This window comes from Mesitornis unicolor, unplaced genomic scaffold, assembly GCF_000695765.1.
Source record: "Mesitornis unicolor isolate BGI_N332 unplaced genomic scaffold, ASM69576v1 scaffold29600, whole genome shotgun sequence".
Taxonomy (NCBI): domain Eukaryota; kingdom Metazoa; phylum Chordata; class Aves; order Mesitornithiformes; family Mesitornithidae; genus Mesitornis; species Mesitornis unicolor.
The window spans coordinates 34864-48832 of record NW_010158123.1 but is presented as its reverse complement, the minus strand read 5'-3'; the positions used below and the strand labels follow the sequence as shown (position 1 = coordinate 48832).

The window sequence follows — 13969 nt, the reverse complement described above, 5'->3', positions numbered from 1 at the left end:
CCTGAAATTGTTTTGATATCTGCAGCACTCTGCTTAATCGACACTTCAGATGCTATCCAGCTGGGAAGTCGTTCATGCCACGAATGATCTTTAATAAACTTGTTTACTTTCTTTCTTTATTCCCCCCCCTCCTCCTCTTTTGGGGTGAATTTACATCTAATTTTGGATCATTCTGAATTTTTACCATATATGGTCAGAGCTCCTTTTCAAACTTTGCCAAAATGAAATGTGATGATTATAGGAAAATGAATTATGGAAGGGAGACTAGGAGAGCTAGTTTGTTAATCCCCATTGTTCATAAATTGTCTTTTGCAATATCTCAAACTACACAAACGCCAGCTGCTTTTGCCAGGGAGTCGCTTGTGCCCAGCGGATGCTCTGATAAGTTGCGTTTGGAACCATTCTTTTTCTTTCACCGTTCTGTTATGTATTTTCTGCCATGTGTCAGAAACGCAACATATGATGAATGTCTTGGTTTTACCAGTGTACTTAAGATGCCTTGAGGTCAAATGTGTGCCGGTCAGCTTTCAAAAAGTCTGTCAGGAGGATTTAGGTACTGATGTCTCCTTCTCGATTCCTGCTCTACAAGGGAGGGATAGCAAATATTTCCTTAGCTTAGAAGGTACCAATGTTAAGTATTTTAATCCATTATGCAATCAGCTGCCTATTTTTAGTACCTGAACCATTTTTAATGTTCTTTTTTAAATGCAAATGTGCTTTTATTGAGGCTGACAGAATGAACTGTTTTGAGCACATAAGCCACAGGGAATGGGGATCTATCGGGGACTGGTTTAACATAACTTGTGGAAGGTGATATACAGCGCATAAAGATCAGAGAACTGCTGCGAGGTGCTTGTAAATTCAATGGTGAGAGTTTTCTGTAAAAAAACCAGTATTTCAAACTGCATGAAAGTAGGTGAAAAATGTTTTAAATGCGAATGATAGACTAGCTCTGTTAACGGTGGTGTTTTCCCCCCCTTTCCAGTAGGGTCGTGCACCTGCAACTGGGACAGCCATGGAGAGGAGTGGGAACATTCAGCTGGAGATTCCCGACTTCAGTAACTCTGTCCTGAGCCACCTGAACCAGTTACGCATGCAGGGCCGCCTGTGTGACATTGTGGTCAACGTGCAGGGGCAGGCTTTCCGCGCTCACAAGGTGGTGCTGGCTGCCAGCTCACCCTACTTCCGCGACCACATGTCCTTGAACGAAATGAGCACTGTTTCCATTTCTGTCATCAAGAACCCTTCTGTTTTCGAGCAGCTCCTTTCCTTTTGTTACACAGGTAGGATATGTCTGCAGCTGGCTGACATCATCAGTTACCTAACGGCTGCCAGTTTCTTGCAGATGCAGCACATCATAGACAAATGCACACAGATTCTTGAGGGAATTCATTTCAAAATTAACGTGGCAGAGGTGGAAGCAGAATTGAGCCAGACCAGGACAAAGCATCAGGAGAGACCACCAGAGTCTCACCGGGTGACGCCAAATTTAAACCGTTCTCTCAGCCCACGTCACAACACCCCGAAGGGGAGTCGTCTGGGCCAAGTTAGCACGGTGCTGGACATTCGGGAGCTCAGCCCGCCCGAGGAGTCTACCAGCCCCCAGATAATTGAGCAAAGCTCAGACGTGGAAAGCAGGGAGCCCATCCTACGGATTAACAGGGCGGGACAGTGGTACGTTGAGACGGGCATGGGAGACCGCGGGGGACGGAACGATGACGACATCCGGGTGCTGGGAGGACTGCGCATTAAAACGGAGAACCTGGAGGAGTGGCTTGGGGCAGAGCATCAGCCGTCGGGGGAAGATGGGAGCAGCGCTGAGGAGGTCACTGCTATGGTGATCGACACCACGGGCCACGGATCAATGGGCCAAGAGGCTTATGCATTAGGGTCCTCTGGGCCCAAAGTGGTCAGGCCAACCAGCAGTGAGATTGACAGGTGAGTTTGCTTTGATTACTGGCCTTGACTGTAAGAGGAGATTGTGCAATGTTTTCACTTGGCTGAGTTGGTCGCTTTGGAACGTTTCCCCCTTCTATTTCCTGTGGCCATCTTAAGCATAAGCACTGAAGGAATATTTTTCCTGGTGTTAGGAGGTGTATCCGGTTTGGGCTATAGTATTTTGGCTGGGCAGTGATCAGACCAGAATCTCCAGGTACAAGCTATCTCGGGAAATTAATTATTAGCACTTAGAGCTGCAGAGGTTGGAATCTCTGCCTCTTGGTGTTTAGCTGAGGTGGGTTTTTTGTCTAAGGAGATCTTGCAGTTCAGTCTCAGTAGATGTCGTGCTCGGCATCGGAATGAACGAGGTCACGTAGAATATGTGTTACGCGAAGTGTCATTGCAATGATGCCTTCTGGCCTGAAAATCTGGGGGTGGTTCTGTTTGAGAAACAAGCCGGTCACCAGCTGCAGATCAAGAGGAAATTCTCTTCCCAGTGGTCTAGGACAGCCTTGGGTCATAGGTTTACATCTTCTGAAGCAGTTGAAGTGGGGAGCCCATCGGCCTCCACTGTTGTTTTGATTTATATGGAAGAGCAGAAAGTCTTTACTGAAAATAGGTGCTGAAACCTGCTGTGTTTTCGTTCTCCATCCATCTCCTTCCTCTCCACTCCAGCATTTCTTGCTCTTGGCTCAGACCAAAGAATGGATCTGGTAAAGGGCAGATCCATTGTCTTTTGAGGGGAGTTGTGTCTGTGGGGTTTCCCTTCACATCTGCCTCTCTTCTAGCTCAATCACTCAGATCCTTTGGCGTAACAGCTCCCTGGAAGCAGTGGATATTCTTAATGAATCTTAATGGATCAATCAGAGGGAATGATCTTGAGCTCGCCTTTGGAGAGCGATCCTTCTGTAGTTCCTTAACTCTTTTCCATGGATCAGCTGGCCTCCAACATCTCTTTTTGCACTGTGCTCAGTATCCACTGTTTCCCACCTGGAGTCCATCACATCCCTTTTGTTTCACACTTGGAAGGGGGAGAAGGGCATGGGTGGTGAATGAGAGGTGCCCTTGGAGAAATGGTTTCTTCTGCGGTACAGTTCCCGAGTCACTGGGCCCATATAGATTTATTTGCGATAGCAACCAAACTGAACTGGAAGCCAAATGACTAAGTTTTATTTTTCAGATGTTAAGACTGAATCCACAGACCAGTATGACTTGGTTTTTCCTTTATGCTTGCGCTCTTCTGCCTCCTGTGTGTTAGCTGGTAAGGATGAAGCGATGCTATACAGGTGCCTCTATTGCTCACCCGTTGTTCTAAACACTGCAGTGACCTGATGCCCATTAAAAACTCCATTTACGCTCTCCCCCCACCCCACAGATTTAGCCCTTCTGGCAGCATGGGTGCTGTGACTGAGCGGTACAGATCAAAAAGCGAATCTCCTGGGCGGATGGATGAGCCCAAGCAGCCCAGTTCCCAGGTAGGCAAATCATGAAGTTTGCAAGTAAATGTGGGCATTGAAGGTGAAGGGGACTGTGTTGTGATGAAGTGTGTAATATTTTGTGATTGCAAGTAATACTGTGCATGAAACAAGGACCTTTCACTGTTGCAAAGGGTTTAGTTGCTCACACTGAGAACGTATGCCATCTGTATACGATTTAAAACTGATTTTGGCTGTCATCTGGGGTTTCAGCCAGGTATCTGGAAAACATGAGGAGTTTCTCTTGTTGTCTGAGGGCTGAAATGTCAGCCCTCATTCTGGGCAGGCCACCAACTCCTGAGGAGAAACCCCATTTGCTTGCAGAGTTGGATCTGCCCTAAAACTGACAGCCTGACTAAATGCCTGAGCTGAGGGAGGAGGTGTTAGTTGGCTTCTGTGGGAGTTTGAGGGGTGACAACAGCTGAACTTTTTCATGCCAATACCAAAACCATCCCTAAAAGCCCTCCAGGCACTATACCAGTAACCCTCTAGGGAGGATTGTCAAGGGACCGTGGATTTGTAAAGAGGTTTGTATCTCATCTCCAAGGGACTGTGTTGCATTTGCAATGTAAAGAAGCTCTGAATTCTCTGCTTTCTTATGGTACGGCCACAATTTTGGGGTAGGAGGGAGAGATACGCAGAAATCCAGGAGGGCGATGGGCTCAAGGGTGCAACAAAGTGGAACACGGTGGTGATAACTATTCCTAATCATTTTGTTCTAATTTTTTTGTTGCATACAGTCAGTATCGCAGTGGCACCATAGTGCACGCTCATCACCCAGCACTGTGTAGAGCGGCTCGTGTGTGCTGGGGCAGATAAAGAGTGTGTCAGGTCATGATGCAATGACTTTGCTGGAGGCAGGTGAGGAGTTGCTAGGCTGCTTTGCCCTTGAGGAAGACCAAGTGAAGCAAGGGGAAAAAAATCATGATTGCTCTTTGCTAACTTTGTAACACACTTCCATAAAACAAAATATACCTTTTCATTCCTATTTTGCCAAACCTTTGCTTTGTGCCCTCAGAGTACATCTAGAAAATTTCAGGTCAAATTAACCCTCCAGGACAAATGTGACATACAGAGCAGTTTTAGCTGCTGATATTTCTCCATTGTGAGATGGCCTCAAATGTAAGACTGTAGCCCACCACGCACACAGGGAGGTATCATCACCTTCCACTCCTCTGGCATTGCTGTATTGATGCTAAAATAGCCTGCCCGTGATCCCTGCCCAGTGGCAGTGGTGGAGTGAAAAGAAAGCACCGCAGCTTTGTGCATCTCCTTCAGTCCTGAGCCGCTTACCAGTGCTTTCACAGTCGGATTCAACAGCACCTGGCACAGTTACGCTGCTGCCTGCGCATGCACAGCCCTGGTTGCCAAAGGAGAGGCCCCCTGCAGTTACACCAGTTGCTTGTCTGTGTTTGGCGTCGTTGGAAAACAGCATAAGACTTGGGAGTGCAAATCCTCCAGCACGGAATCACTCAGGAGACTTTGCACTCGTTCTGAACGCGATAGCCAGAAGCCACTGTCCTAGAGCCTGAGCTTGCGGTTCAGAGTTACCCTGGCCTGTTTGTCTTTCTGGCTTCAGAAAACAGTGAGGAGCCAGCTGGTCCTTGCTGTGTGACCCGGGCCAGGCATGCAGCTCTCTGTGCTGCAGATCCTCCCCTGCAGTGCTGCGGGGCTGGGCTGGGTTATGCAGCTGTTTAGGCAAACGTGATTAATTGTAAAATGAATCCTGAATAATACCTTTGTAAAGTGACACCTGCAGAGTTTCAGATATGATTTGTTGTTTATTCCACCTTCATTTTACTGCAAGCTCATCAGTTGGCTGCTTCTTTTAATCTTTAGTAAGTAAAACAGAACATGGTATACAGTATTTTGATCAAAGTGGCCCAAATTTTTAAAACAGTAACGTGTATCAGTAATGTGTAACAGTATGTGTGATCCACAACTGAATTGGTGGCTAAGCACCCCCCTGACAAGGGCTGGCTTTCCTTCCCCGGATCTAGCGAATGACTTGGCAGAATGACTTGGCAGGAGGGGCCGCCATAGAAGAGCTTTCTAATTGATTGCTCATTTGTCTTCTGCCCCAAGGCTCTAGTTAAGCACTTAAATGTGTGCTTGAGGTTGAAGACATCAGTGCTGCTGATTTCGAGGTTTGGCACATGCTTCCACGCTTTACTGGCTGGACTGGGGCCTGATCTTCTTTCCTCCAGTTTGTTTTAGGCCGCTTATTATTTAAATCTCCTTTGCTTCCTTCGCAGGGGGAGGAATCGGTCATGCTTGGGGTGAGCGGTTACGTGGAGTATCTCCGGGAGCAGGAGGTTTCAGAGCGCTGGTTCCGGTACAACCCACGGCTCACTTGTATTTACTGCGCCAAATCCTTCAACCAGAAAGGCAGCCTGGACCGGCACATGCGTCTCCACATGGGCATCACACCTTTTGTCTGCCGCATGTGTGGGAAGAAGTACACCCGCAAGGATCAGCTGGAGTATCACATCCGCAAGCACACTGGCAACAAGCCCTTTCATTGCCACGTCTGCGGCAAAAGCTTCCCTTTCCAGGCCATCCTCAACCAGCACTTTCGCAAGAACCACCCTGGCTGTCTGCCTCTGGAGGGGCCTCACAGCATCTCCCCCGAGACCACCGTCACGTCTCGGGGGCAGGCGGAGGAAGAATCTCCTCCGCAGGAGGAGGCTGTCACCGTGGGAGAGACGGCACAGGGCTCTGTGTCCACGACTGGGCCAGACTGAAGTGCAGCTGCAGAGTCTGGGGAGAAAGGACTGTCTTCCCGTCTTTGGCTCTAAAGAGTCAGCACCAACCTGGCAGGCTGGTACTGTGATTAGTGCAATGCCACCACTGGACAGAAAGAAGCTCCCAAGATGTTGCCAAAATTGCAAAATCTTTCTCTCTCTTTCTCTCTCTTTCTCTCGCACACCCACACACACACACTTAGAGTGTTAAAAGTTTTTCTCCCTTATTCCTTCTCCTCTTGGAGAAAAACTAAACAACTGTGTCAATCAACTTCTTATTCAGGGATCGACAGGATTTTACATTTTTTTTAATGTTCCGTAGTGATCTGGGACAAGCAGTCATTTCTATTTCTTGATAGCATTTTGGCCTGGCAGCAAGGTCCTGCTGGCTGCCAGGCACGCAGTCCCGGTGAGCCTTGTGTACAGGGCTGCTCCTCGCCATATCTGCTGGTCCTGCTTGAGGGGGAAGCAGGGGCAAGGTGCCGTTGCCTTTCTCCCTTCCCCAGGTAGCTGCCATGCTAAAGAAAACAAAAAGACTGTCCTGGTGGAACCTGCCTTGCCTGGTTGTATTTATCCCTGTCTCTTTTTGGTGTGTCTCTTTTTACCTTTTTACTTAAACTATTATTTTAGGGCTTTTGGCTTGCCTATTCCAGGCGTGCAGCCTCAATGCCCCGTGTTAAAAGCGGGCACGGCTATAAAGTGGTATTTTAGAGCTCAGCAGAGTTTGAAGCACTTCAGCTACTGAAAGTGAAAATTAGCAGCTGTGAGGTTTGCATTAGACTCTGATGTGTTTGGAGAAGGGTTGGAGGGGGCTTTCTGAGGAGGTTGTCCTTTGCTGGTGCTCATCTGGAGAGTTGGGAGCACCGTGTCGTCCTGACCGGTGCGCTGCTGTGCTTGGGGTGTTGCCAAGCGTTAGGAAGAGTTTTTCTGGACTGGCTGAATTGCGGAGTTAGAGGCTGGCTACCAAAGGCATCCATCACCCCTGCTCCCCCCTCGACATGCACTTGATCTTTTTTAACAGCAATATGGTATCCTGAAATACTGATGTCCCAGCCAAGCAATCGTGGGTGGTTGCTTTTAAACGTGTTTCTACAAACGAGTTTGATAACTTTTTTATCAATGAAATGCAAAAAGAAAAGAAAACCTTACTTTATTTCCTCGTAATGGTTCAGGAAACTGCAATGTGAATGGTTCCTAGAGCAATCACAACTCTGTCCCCTTGCATGGACTTAAACTTTTGTATTCTAAGCAGCTCTGATGTTTAGAGCAAGTTTAGCAAACCCGGAGAGATATGCTTGCGTCATGTATTGTAGGTGTTTGCACGTGCTTACGTGTTTCATAAACAGAACAGCATGGGACAGGTAGATAAGTGCAAATATCTTGACATCTTTTGAAGAAGTCTTTAAAAATATGCAATACTTAGAGAGTTTTCTCTGGTTCTGATGCCAAGTTGTTCGTGATGGAGGAGGAAAATGGATGACAGGTCACACAGATTGGGTTTGGGAGAGGACATTTGGTTGAAGGAGTTCTCCTGAGGCTGTATAATGCATCCAATGAGGAAGGATGAAGTTCTGATCCGTCAGGTGATGGGAGGAACAAGGAGACATTGAAGAAGAAATACACTTCATCTTGCTTTGACAAAGCAAGCTGGGCAAGTGGTCAGACCTGGGCTTGCGGGCAGGGGGCTTCTCAAGTGAAAACAAAGCTTGCCCTGCAGTCTGACTGCACAATTTGGCGCACATGGAAACATCTCCAGCCTTCACTTTCCCCATCTCTAAATTGGGACTCAGGATCATTTTCCTGCCCCTTTAGAGGGAAGGATCTGAAGAAGGGTGATGTATTCTTGCCTCGCTTTACTTATTTTTCTCTTTTCTAAGCGAGGGGTCTCACTGTTCCTCCTATGTCTCTCTCAAAAAGCAGATGTGGCTCTAATGGTTTTGTGGGGGGGGGGAAGGGAAGGGCTTGGTGCCAGGATTGCCTGTAACAGGGATGTGCTCCTAAGAGAGGAACCTTTACAGGTGCTCTGAGCCGGGCACCAGCAAAGTACAATTTAATTGACCATTTCAACCATGAAAACTGATATTTCACCTCTGTTTTGTCCCTTCTTCGTCCTCTCCTGTCAAGTGCGTCGTCACACAGTGATTGATTTTCTAAGTGGCCACCTGAGGGACCAGCCCCATTGGGTTTCCTGTCGAAGGTCAAACAGGATTGTACTGAAACAGTAAGGTTGCCAGACAGCAGTCACAGAAGATGAGAGATAAGAGGGTGGCTGAGGTAGGTTTCGTTGCAATCGAGGTGTGGGGAGGAGCGGAGATGTGCAGAGTTTGCTGCTTTAGTCATAGCTTTTGAAGTTACCAAAAATCAAAAAAGGAAAAAAGTTAAAAACTTTGAAATCCTATCCTGTTCACACTAGAGAGCATCAAAAGTTACTTTTAGTTGCTTAAAGATTTTAAACTGTTTTAAAATAGAACTTTTAAAAGAATACTACCAAACTATAAAAACATAAAGTTATTTATATACATATATTATATATAAATATAGTGGGAAAGTTTCCCTGCTAAGCTTGCTGTGAAGAGATGGGTGAAGGTGCAGTAACTGCTATACAGGCAACATTTTTCTGAAACAGATGGCAACCGATCCATCAAAGTGTAGTGCTGAAGAGCTGACATAAAATGGTGAATGCCCTTATTCGTCTGGCATAGCTGTGAGTTTCCTGAGCAGGTTTTTGTTTTACTGTATCGATACTGTGAACGGAGGGAGCATCCTAATGGGCTGGGATGCCAGCAGCGCATCCTGGTTTGCTGATTCACTACTTTCAATTGGCCTGGTGAGAACTATGAAAATGGTCCTTCATATCGTACTGGGCTAGTCTGAAAACAAAGCTTGTGAAAGGTTTGTATGTTTTCCTCTTTTATGTTTATTTTTATTCTCTTTTTTTGGTGCAGAGGTTGCCACTGTATAAATGATCATTTCTGATTGCATGCAAAAGAGCCAATATTCTTGCCTGGGCCTCGCTGAGGTGAGGTTTATAGCTTGTAGCTAGAGTCAGTATAAGGTATGGTAGTGGGAATCATTTTAATATTATTTCTGTACATTTAATGGCTGTGTATGTGTATGTATGTGTGGGAATCATGGCGTCTCTGATGTTTTCTTGAACAGCGCTGAAAGCAGTTTAGGCTCATCTGCACTGGAAGATGAGATCAGGTCAGAAGGATTCGTTTCTTAAACTTTTCTTTCAGTGGTTGACTTCCTCAGTGCAGATAAGGCCACGGTTCGAGAAAAAAAGGGGTTGGAGGCCATAGATGGTATGGCAAAACCTCATGTGAATTTTGCGGCGGCGGTGCAGCTACTTGGAACTGCTTTCTGTAACAGAACGGTACCGTCTTTCGTTGCCTCTCCACTGGCAAACTCTGTAGCTCTTTACAGTTGCACCGAAGCTGTGGAGAATCTGATGCCAACTTTCCAAGCACAAATGCTTCTGTAATGGGTTGAGGCACGCCTTTGCATTTCCACGTCTAGCTGCAGCTTTTTCACCTCTGCCAAAACTGTGATTTCAACTGTGATTTAAGGAGGATGTGAAGAGAACTCTGTCATATTTTAATACCTCTGTACGTAACATTTCTGTCTGCTTCAGAGTTAGGGCTTACTAACCCGTGTGTTTGCTTGCCTCAGGCGACAGGGCAACACCCTCTATTTCTGCAGTTTTCTTTCTCGGAGGGAGACCGTGTTTCTTTGTTCTTTGCTGCAGCAGAGAAGCCTTCCAGAAGTGAAGTGTTGCATTTACCCCCTTGAGCCTACAGAAAACCCCAGTGCCAAGTCACAGCAGACCGATGTGGCGGTTGCCGTGGCCGTTCCCTGCTGCTGCCAGGTTCCCTGTGAATAGCTGTGAAAAAACAAGGGTTGTGTTCATACTGTGCTGCTGCTTTGGGGAAAAGCTAAGCTCCTTCCTTTCAGGAGAGTGACCAATGTGAAGCTGGGAGAGGGAAGAAACCAGAAGGTCTTTTTGCTCTCTTGCAATAGGAGTATGTGAAAGCAAAGCGTGCTTCTTACTTCCAGCAGCTAGATAGAGAGGAGACTTTATGAAATGTGAATTTATAGCAGGAGGCTGAGAACACACCTACAGCCGCATAGTAAGATCCAGGGATATCGGAGTAGCCAGTGCAGGTGGGCAGTCCCTCGCTTGTCCTCCCAGCATTGTCCGGCCACCAGGTTCAGTCCTTTGACTCACCTACATCTTCTCTACCATGTTTTCAAGCTGTGATCTGTATAATTTAACTGTCAGAAGTTTAGGTGGCCGAAGGGCAAGGAAGAATAGGAAGTGTTTTGTGTCTGTGCTGCTGTTTTCACTGCAGCTGAGGTCAGCGCCTGACTCCGTTCCCATCTGACAGCCGTTCAGAGCTGGAATCGCATTTGGGACAAGCTGCCGTCTTGCTGAAAAGCGAAGCAGGGCAGACTTGTGAGGGAGGGCACGGAGTCAGGATTTCAGCTCTCAGCAAGATGGAGGTTGAAATAAATTGACAGGATGGATCTCTCTGCTTGTCCTGCTCTGGTTTCGTGACAGTGAGGTGGCTTTGTTTTCCAGAGCAGGCTGTCCCATGCCTCTGTGCAGTAGTCAAGTCACAGAAAAGTGTCATACCCAGTTCAGTAAATGATTCGAAGCGGTCCTGTCTTCGAGCAGAGTCCTTCTGCCGCCTTTGGGTGATTCAACTCTAACGAAGCATTTGCAAGAGCAGAGTTGCAGCTTTTATTTGCTGCTGACTTCATCTCTCCTGCAGAACCCAAAATATTAATAGAAAGACAGTTGAAAAGGTGCAGTTTATTTGGGTGGCAGGCGGTTTGTGAGGTAGACTGAGTTACGTGTCTTTAAAACCGACACCAAAAATCTGAGCTGTACCAGCATCCAAGTGTTTCTGCAGATGAGTGACACCAAATGCTGTCCTTGCTCTAGTGGAAATATTTTGGGGATGGGAGAAGTCAAGGAGCTGTAATTCAGGAAACTTCTATTTTTTTCAAGGTTTGGGCTCTGAGTTTCCCCTGGGAGCTGAGCCCGTAACCAGGACAGCAGTCAGAAAGCCTGGGATCTTTTGACAGAGCTGCCGCTGACCGCCGGCCGGCACAGCCTCGTCTGATAGCGATGTTCTCGGAGATGAGCATTGCTCCTGTCGTGAGGCGAGATCCATGCACAGAGCTGTGGCGTCTTCAGTGGAAGGTCCTAAAGAGGACCCAAGTATCTTTATTTTCATCATTGTCATTTAAAAGATATTTTAATATAGAATACATACGTACATATGTATGTATGTACCTTTTTATATACAGATATATATATATTTGTAACCAAATAAGAGCTAGAACTATGCAAACACTACTGGCTGCTGCTTGAAACTAATGTCTGCCAGAACATTTGGAGTAGGTTTGTTGTTCTTTATGTGTTTTTAAATAAAATGCAGCAAGCCAGAGCTTTGCTGCAGTTAGTCTTACTAGAACCTTAGGTTATTCCTAATCTGGAACCCACTCAAGTGGGTTATAAAATTATCTGAAGATTCCTACCATCTCTAAAATATTTCCATCCGCCTTGGTATTATTGCTGAAAGGCTTTCTTTTGTGAATCATGGGAAAACACAGAGGCTGGGACTAGGAGAGACTGAATGTGATGTTTGGGATGATAGAAAAGAAGTAGAATCAAGGAAGGCCTGGGACCTCTTTTCTTTTGGACATGGGATTGAGTTGGCTTCAAGGAATCTTCCTACTTGTGAACATGTCCATCGCTAAGGCGGAGGCAGCGACTGAAGCATCACTGGGCTGAATTCTGGTCTGGGTGGAGGTCTTGGAAATGTTCCCGCTGAATCTGATGGTACCGGAGTTCAGTCTGCTGGGAGAAGTGTCGTATGGGTTTTACCATTTCTTTCTTTGCTTTTAGGATTAACTAAAATGTATCCAACTGTAATCTTCAGTGACCTTTGACTTTTTTTTTCCCTCTGGGGAATGTAGAAAAATTCAGGTTTCCTCTAACATTATCCTCATCCCAACTGTGAACAAGTTACTACTGCTTCTAATAATTTATTGTCTTCCTGTTTCTCAACGTCTGTGTGATCCAGCTGTTCACCAGCACCACCTTCCAGTGCTTCATTAGCTTTTATGCACAGGGAATTGTTGCAATGGAGAAGTTGACCACACTAGCTGGAAGAGTAGAAGCCTTTGGAGAATGACTTTGGCTTCCTCTAGCTGTCATTAGGAAATGTACACACACATACCTGTATATACATATATATGTATACATATAAAGTGTTTCAGTATAAACTCATTTAGCATTATTCTTATTTAATTTATATTTTAATCCAGTTGTAAACCAAAGTATTACAGCTTGTGAAATGATGTGTCTCGGAAATAGGAGGAACCTTTTTAGATGGAAGCTCTGAAAGATCTTTGCTGCCAAAAATGTGGATACGACTAAGACTTAAGAACTTGTGCAGGTGAATCCTAGAGATTTGCAGCCGTGGAAGGATTTAGGACCTCCTGGACAAAGTCTGATGGTGGGGAGGCAGTGTGTGTTACCATTTTAAAACACTCTTGTTCTTTTTTTTTCTTAACCAGTTTAACTTGGTGTTGGAGGAATTGCTGCACAAGCAGTACAGCGGGGAGTCCGATGAGATGAGGTGCTTGGTGGAAGCGTGGTTAGGAGGGCGATGGCAGGTAGGGCTGTTTGCTTCTGGTCTCTGCCGTTCACCGATGTGGACTGAGGCGTGCGGTGTTCAGCTCAGGGCATTGCGGTACCACCTTGTTGAACAGCCCCTGGTCGCAAAACCCAGGGCCTCTGCCCTGCCTCTCGGAGTGGGATGCTTTCAGGAAGCGAGGACTCGCCTGCTAGAATGCCTTGAGGGAGTCCCTGCGAGGGAAAATGAGGCAGGAATTCAGGCGCGGGATTGCTGTATGTGCTGTAACACAGATCCAGAGTGATTCCATATGGTCCTCTCTGCCTGACCCCGTCCTTATAAATGCAGGGTTAGGATGAATTTTGTAAACACGTGTAGAAAAGACGGGACAGGCTGTCTCGGTGCTGGCACTGCTGCTGCCTGCCTCCCCCTCGGCTTGCAGTTTCTTGCTGTGGTATCTAATGAGGGTTGGAGCTGCAAGGTGTTTGTTGAGATGGAGTGCAGCTGACTTTGGGTCATCCATGCTGTCCCACGAGGGAGGGTTCAGGGCCTTCTGAAGGCTTGGAAATTGCAATATTCTTCGAGGTAATTAATGGTTTTGCAGGAAAACAAGAATGTTCTGGCAAGCCTAGAAATAAAAAGGGAGAAGACACAAATCAGACTGTAGTCTGGCACAACTGGGAGCTGGAGAGAGGAACAGCCACTGGTGTATTTATTGTCCAACTTACACTTTTAGAAAACCGGCTGTTGCTATTTACTGATGGTGAGTTGGAGGGTTTTTTTAGTACCTGCTGTGGAGGTACATGTTCTGCTGTCCCTGGCGGAGAGAAAAAAATGAGTTCAGAGATAAAATCTCGCTCATTATTCTGTGCTGAGGCGTAATTGCCTTTCCAAGGAATTAGCAAACACTAAGAACAAATTCCCCTCTAACAACCTCCCGTGGGCTTGGCAGCGGCTCTGCTTCCTCTTGCCTGCACACGAGCCTAGAAGTCTTGCTTGTGTCTCTTACACTGAGAAGGGTGATGGTCCACTGCCCTTGGCTGATCGAGAAAGTTCATTTAATACTTCCCAGCAGGATTAGTGTGCACTCACAGCTCATGGCATATCAAACACTGCCAGCCACACACAGTATGAATTTTAGCTACCAGATCTGGCAAATATA

General features: G+C 46.5%; 1 protein-coding gene across 1 annotated transcript; it reads left to right on the top strand.

Moving 5' to 3' along the window:
• Positions 1-1015: 1015 nt before the first annotated feature.
• Positions 1016-6157, top strand: ZBTB37 (zinc finger and BTB domain containing 37). The gene is made up of 3 exons (XM_010182699.1): positions 1016-1938; positions 3314-3413; positions 5669-6157. Exons 1-3 carry the CDS (start codon positions 1016-1018, stop codon positions 6155-6157), a joined length of 1512 nt encoding a protein of 503 aa, XP_010181001.1.
• The last annotated feature ends 7812 nt before the right edge of the window (positions 6158-13969 follow it).

Excerpts from the sequence above, each read along its gene's own strand:
- ZBTB37 (XM_010182699.1), top strand. The coding sequence starts at position 1,016 with ATGGAGAGGAGTGGGAACATTCAGCTGGAGATTCCCGACTTCAGTAAC. Across the intron at positions 1,939-3,313 it reads ACCAGCAGTGAGATTGACAG|ATTTAGCCCTTCTGGCAGCA; the intron begins GTGAGTTTGCTT and ends CCCACCCCACAG. Across the intron at positions 3,414-5,668 it reads CCAAGCAGCCCAGTTCCCAG|GGGGAGGAATCGGTCATGCT; the intron begins GTAGGCAAATCA and ends CTTCCTTCGCAG.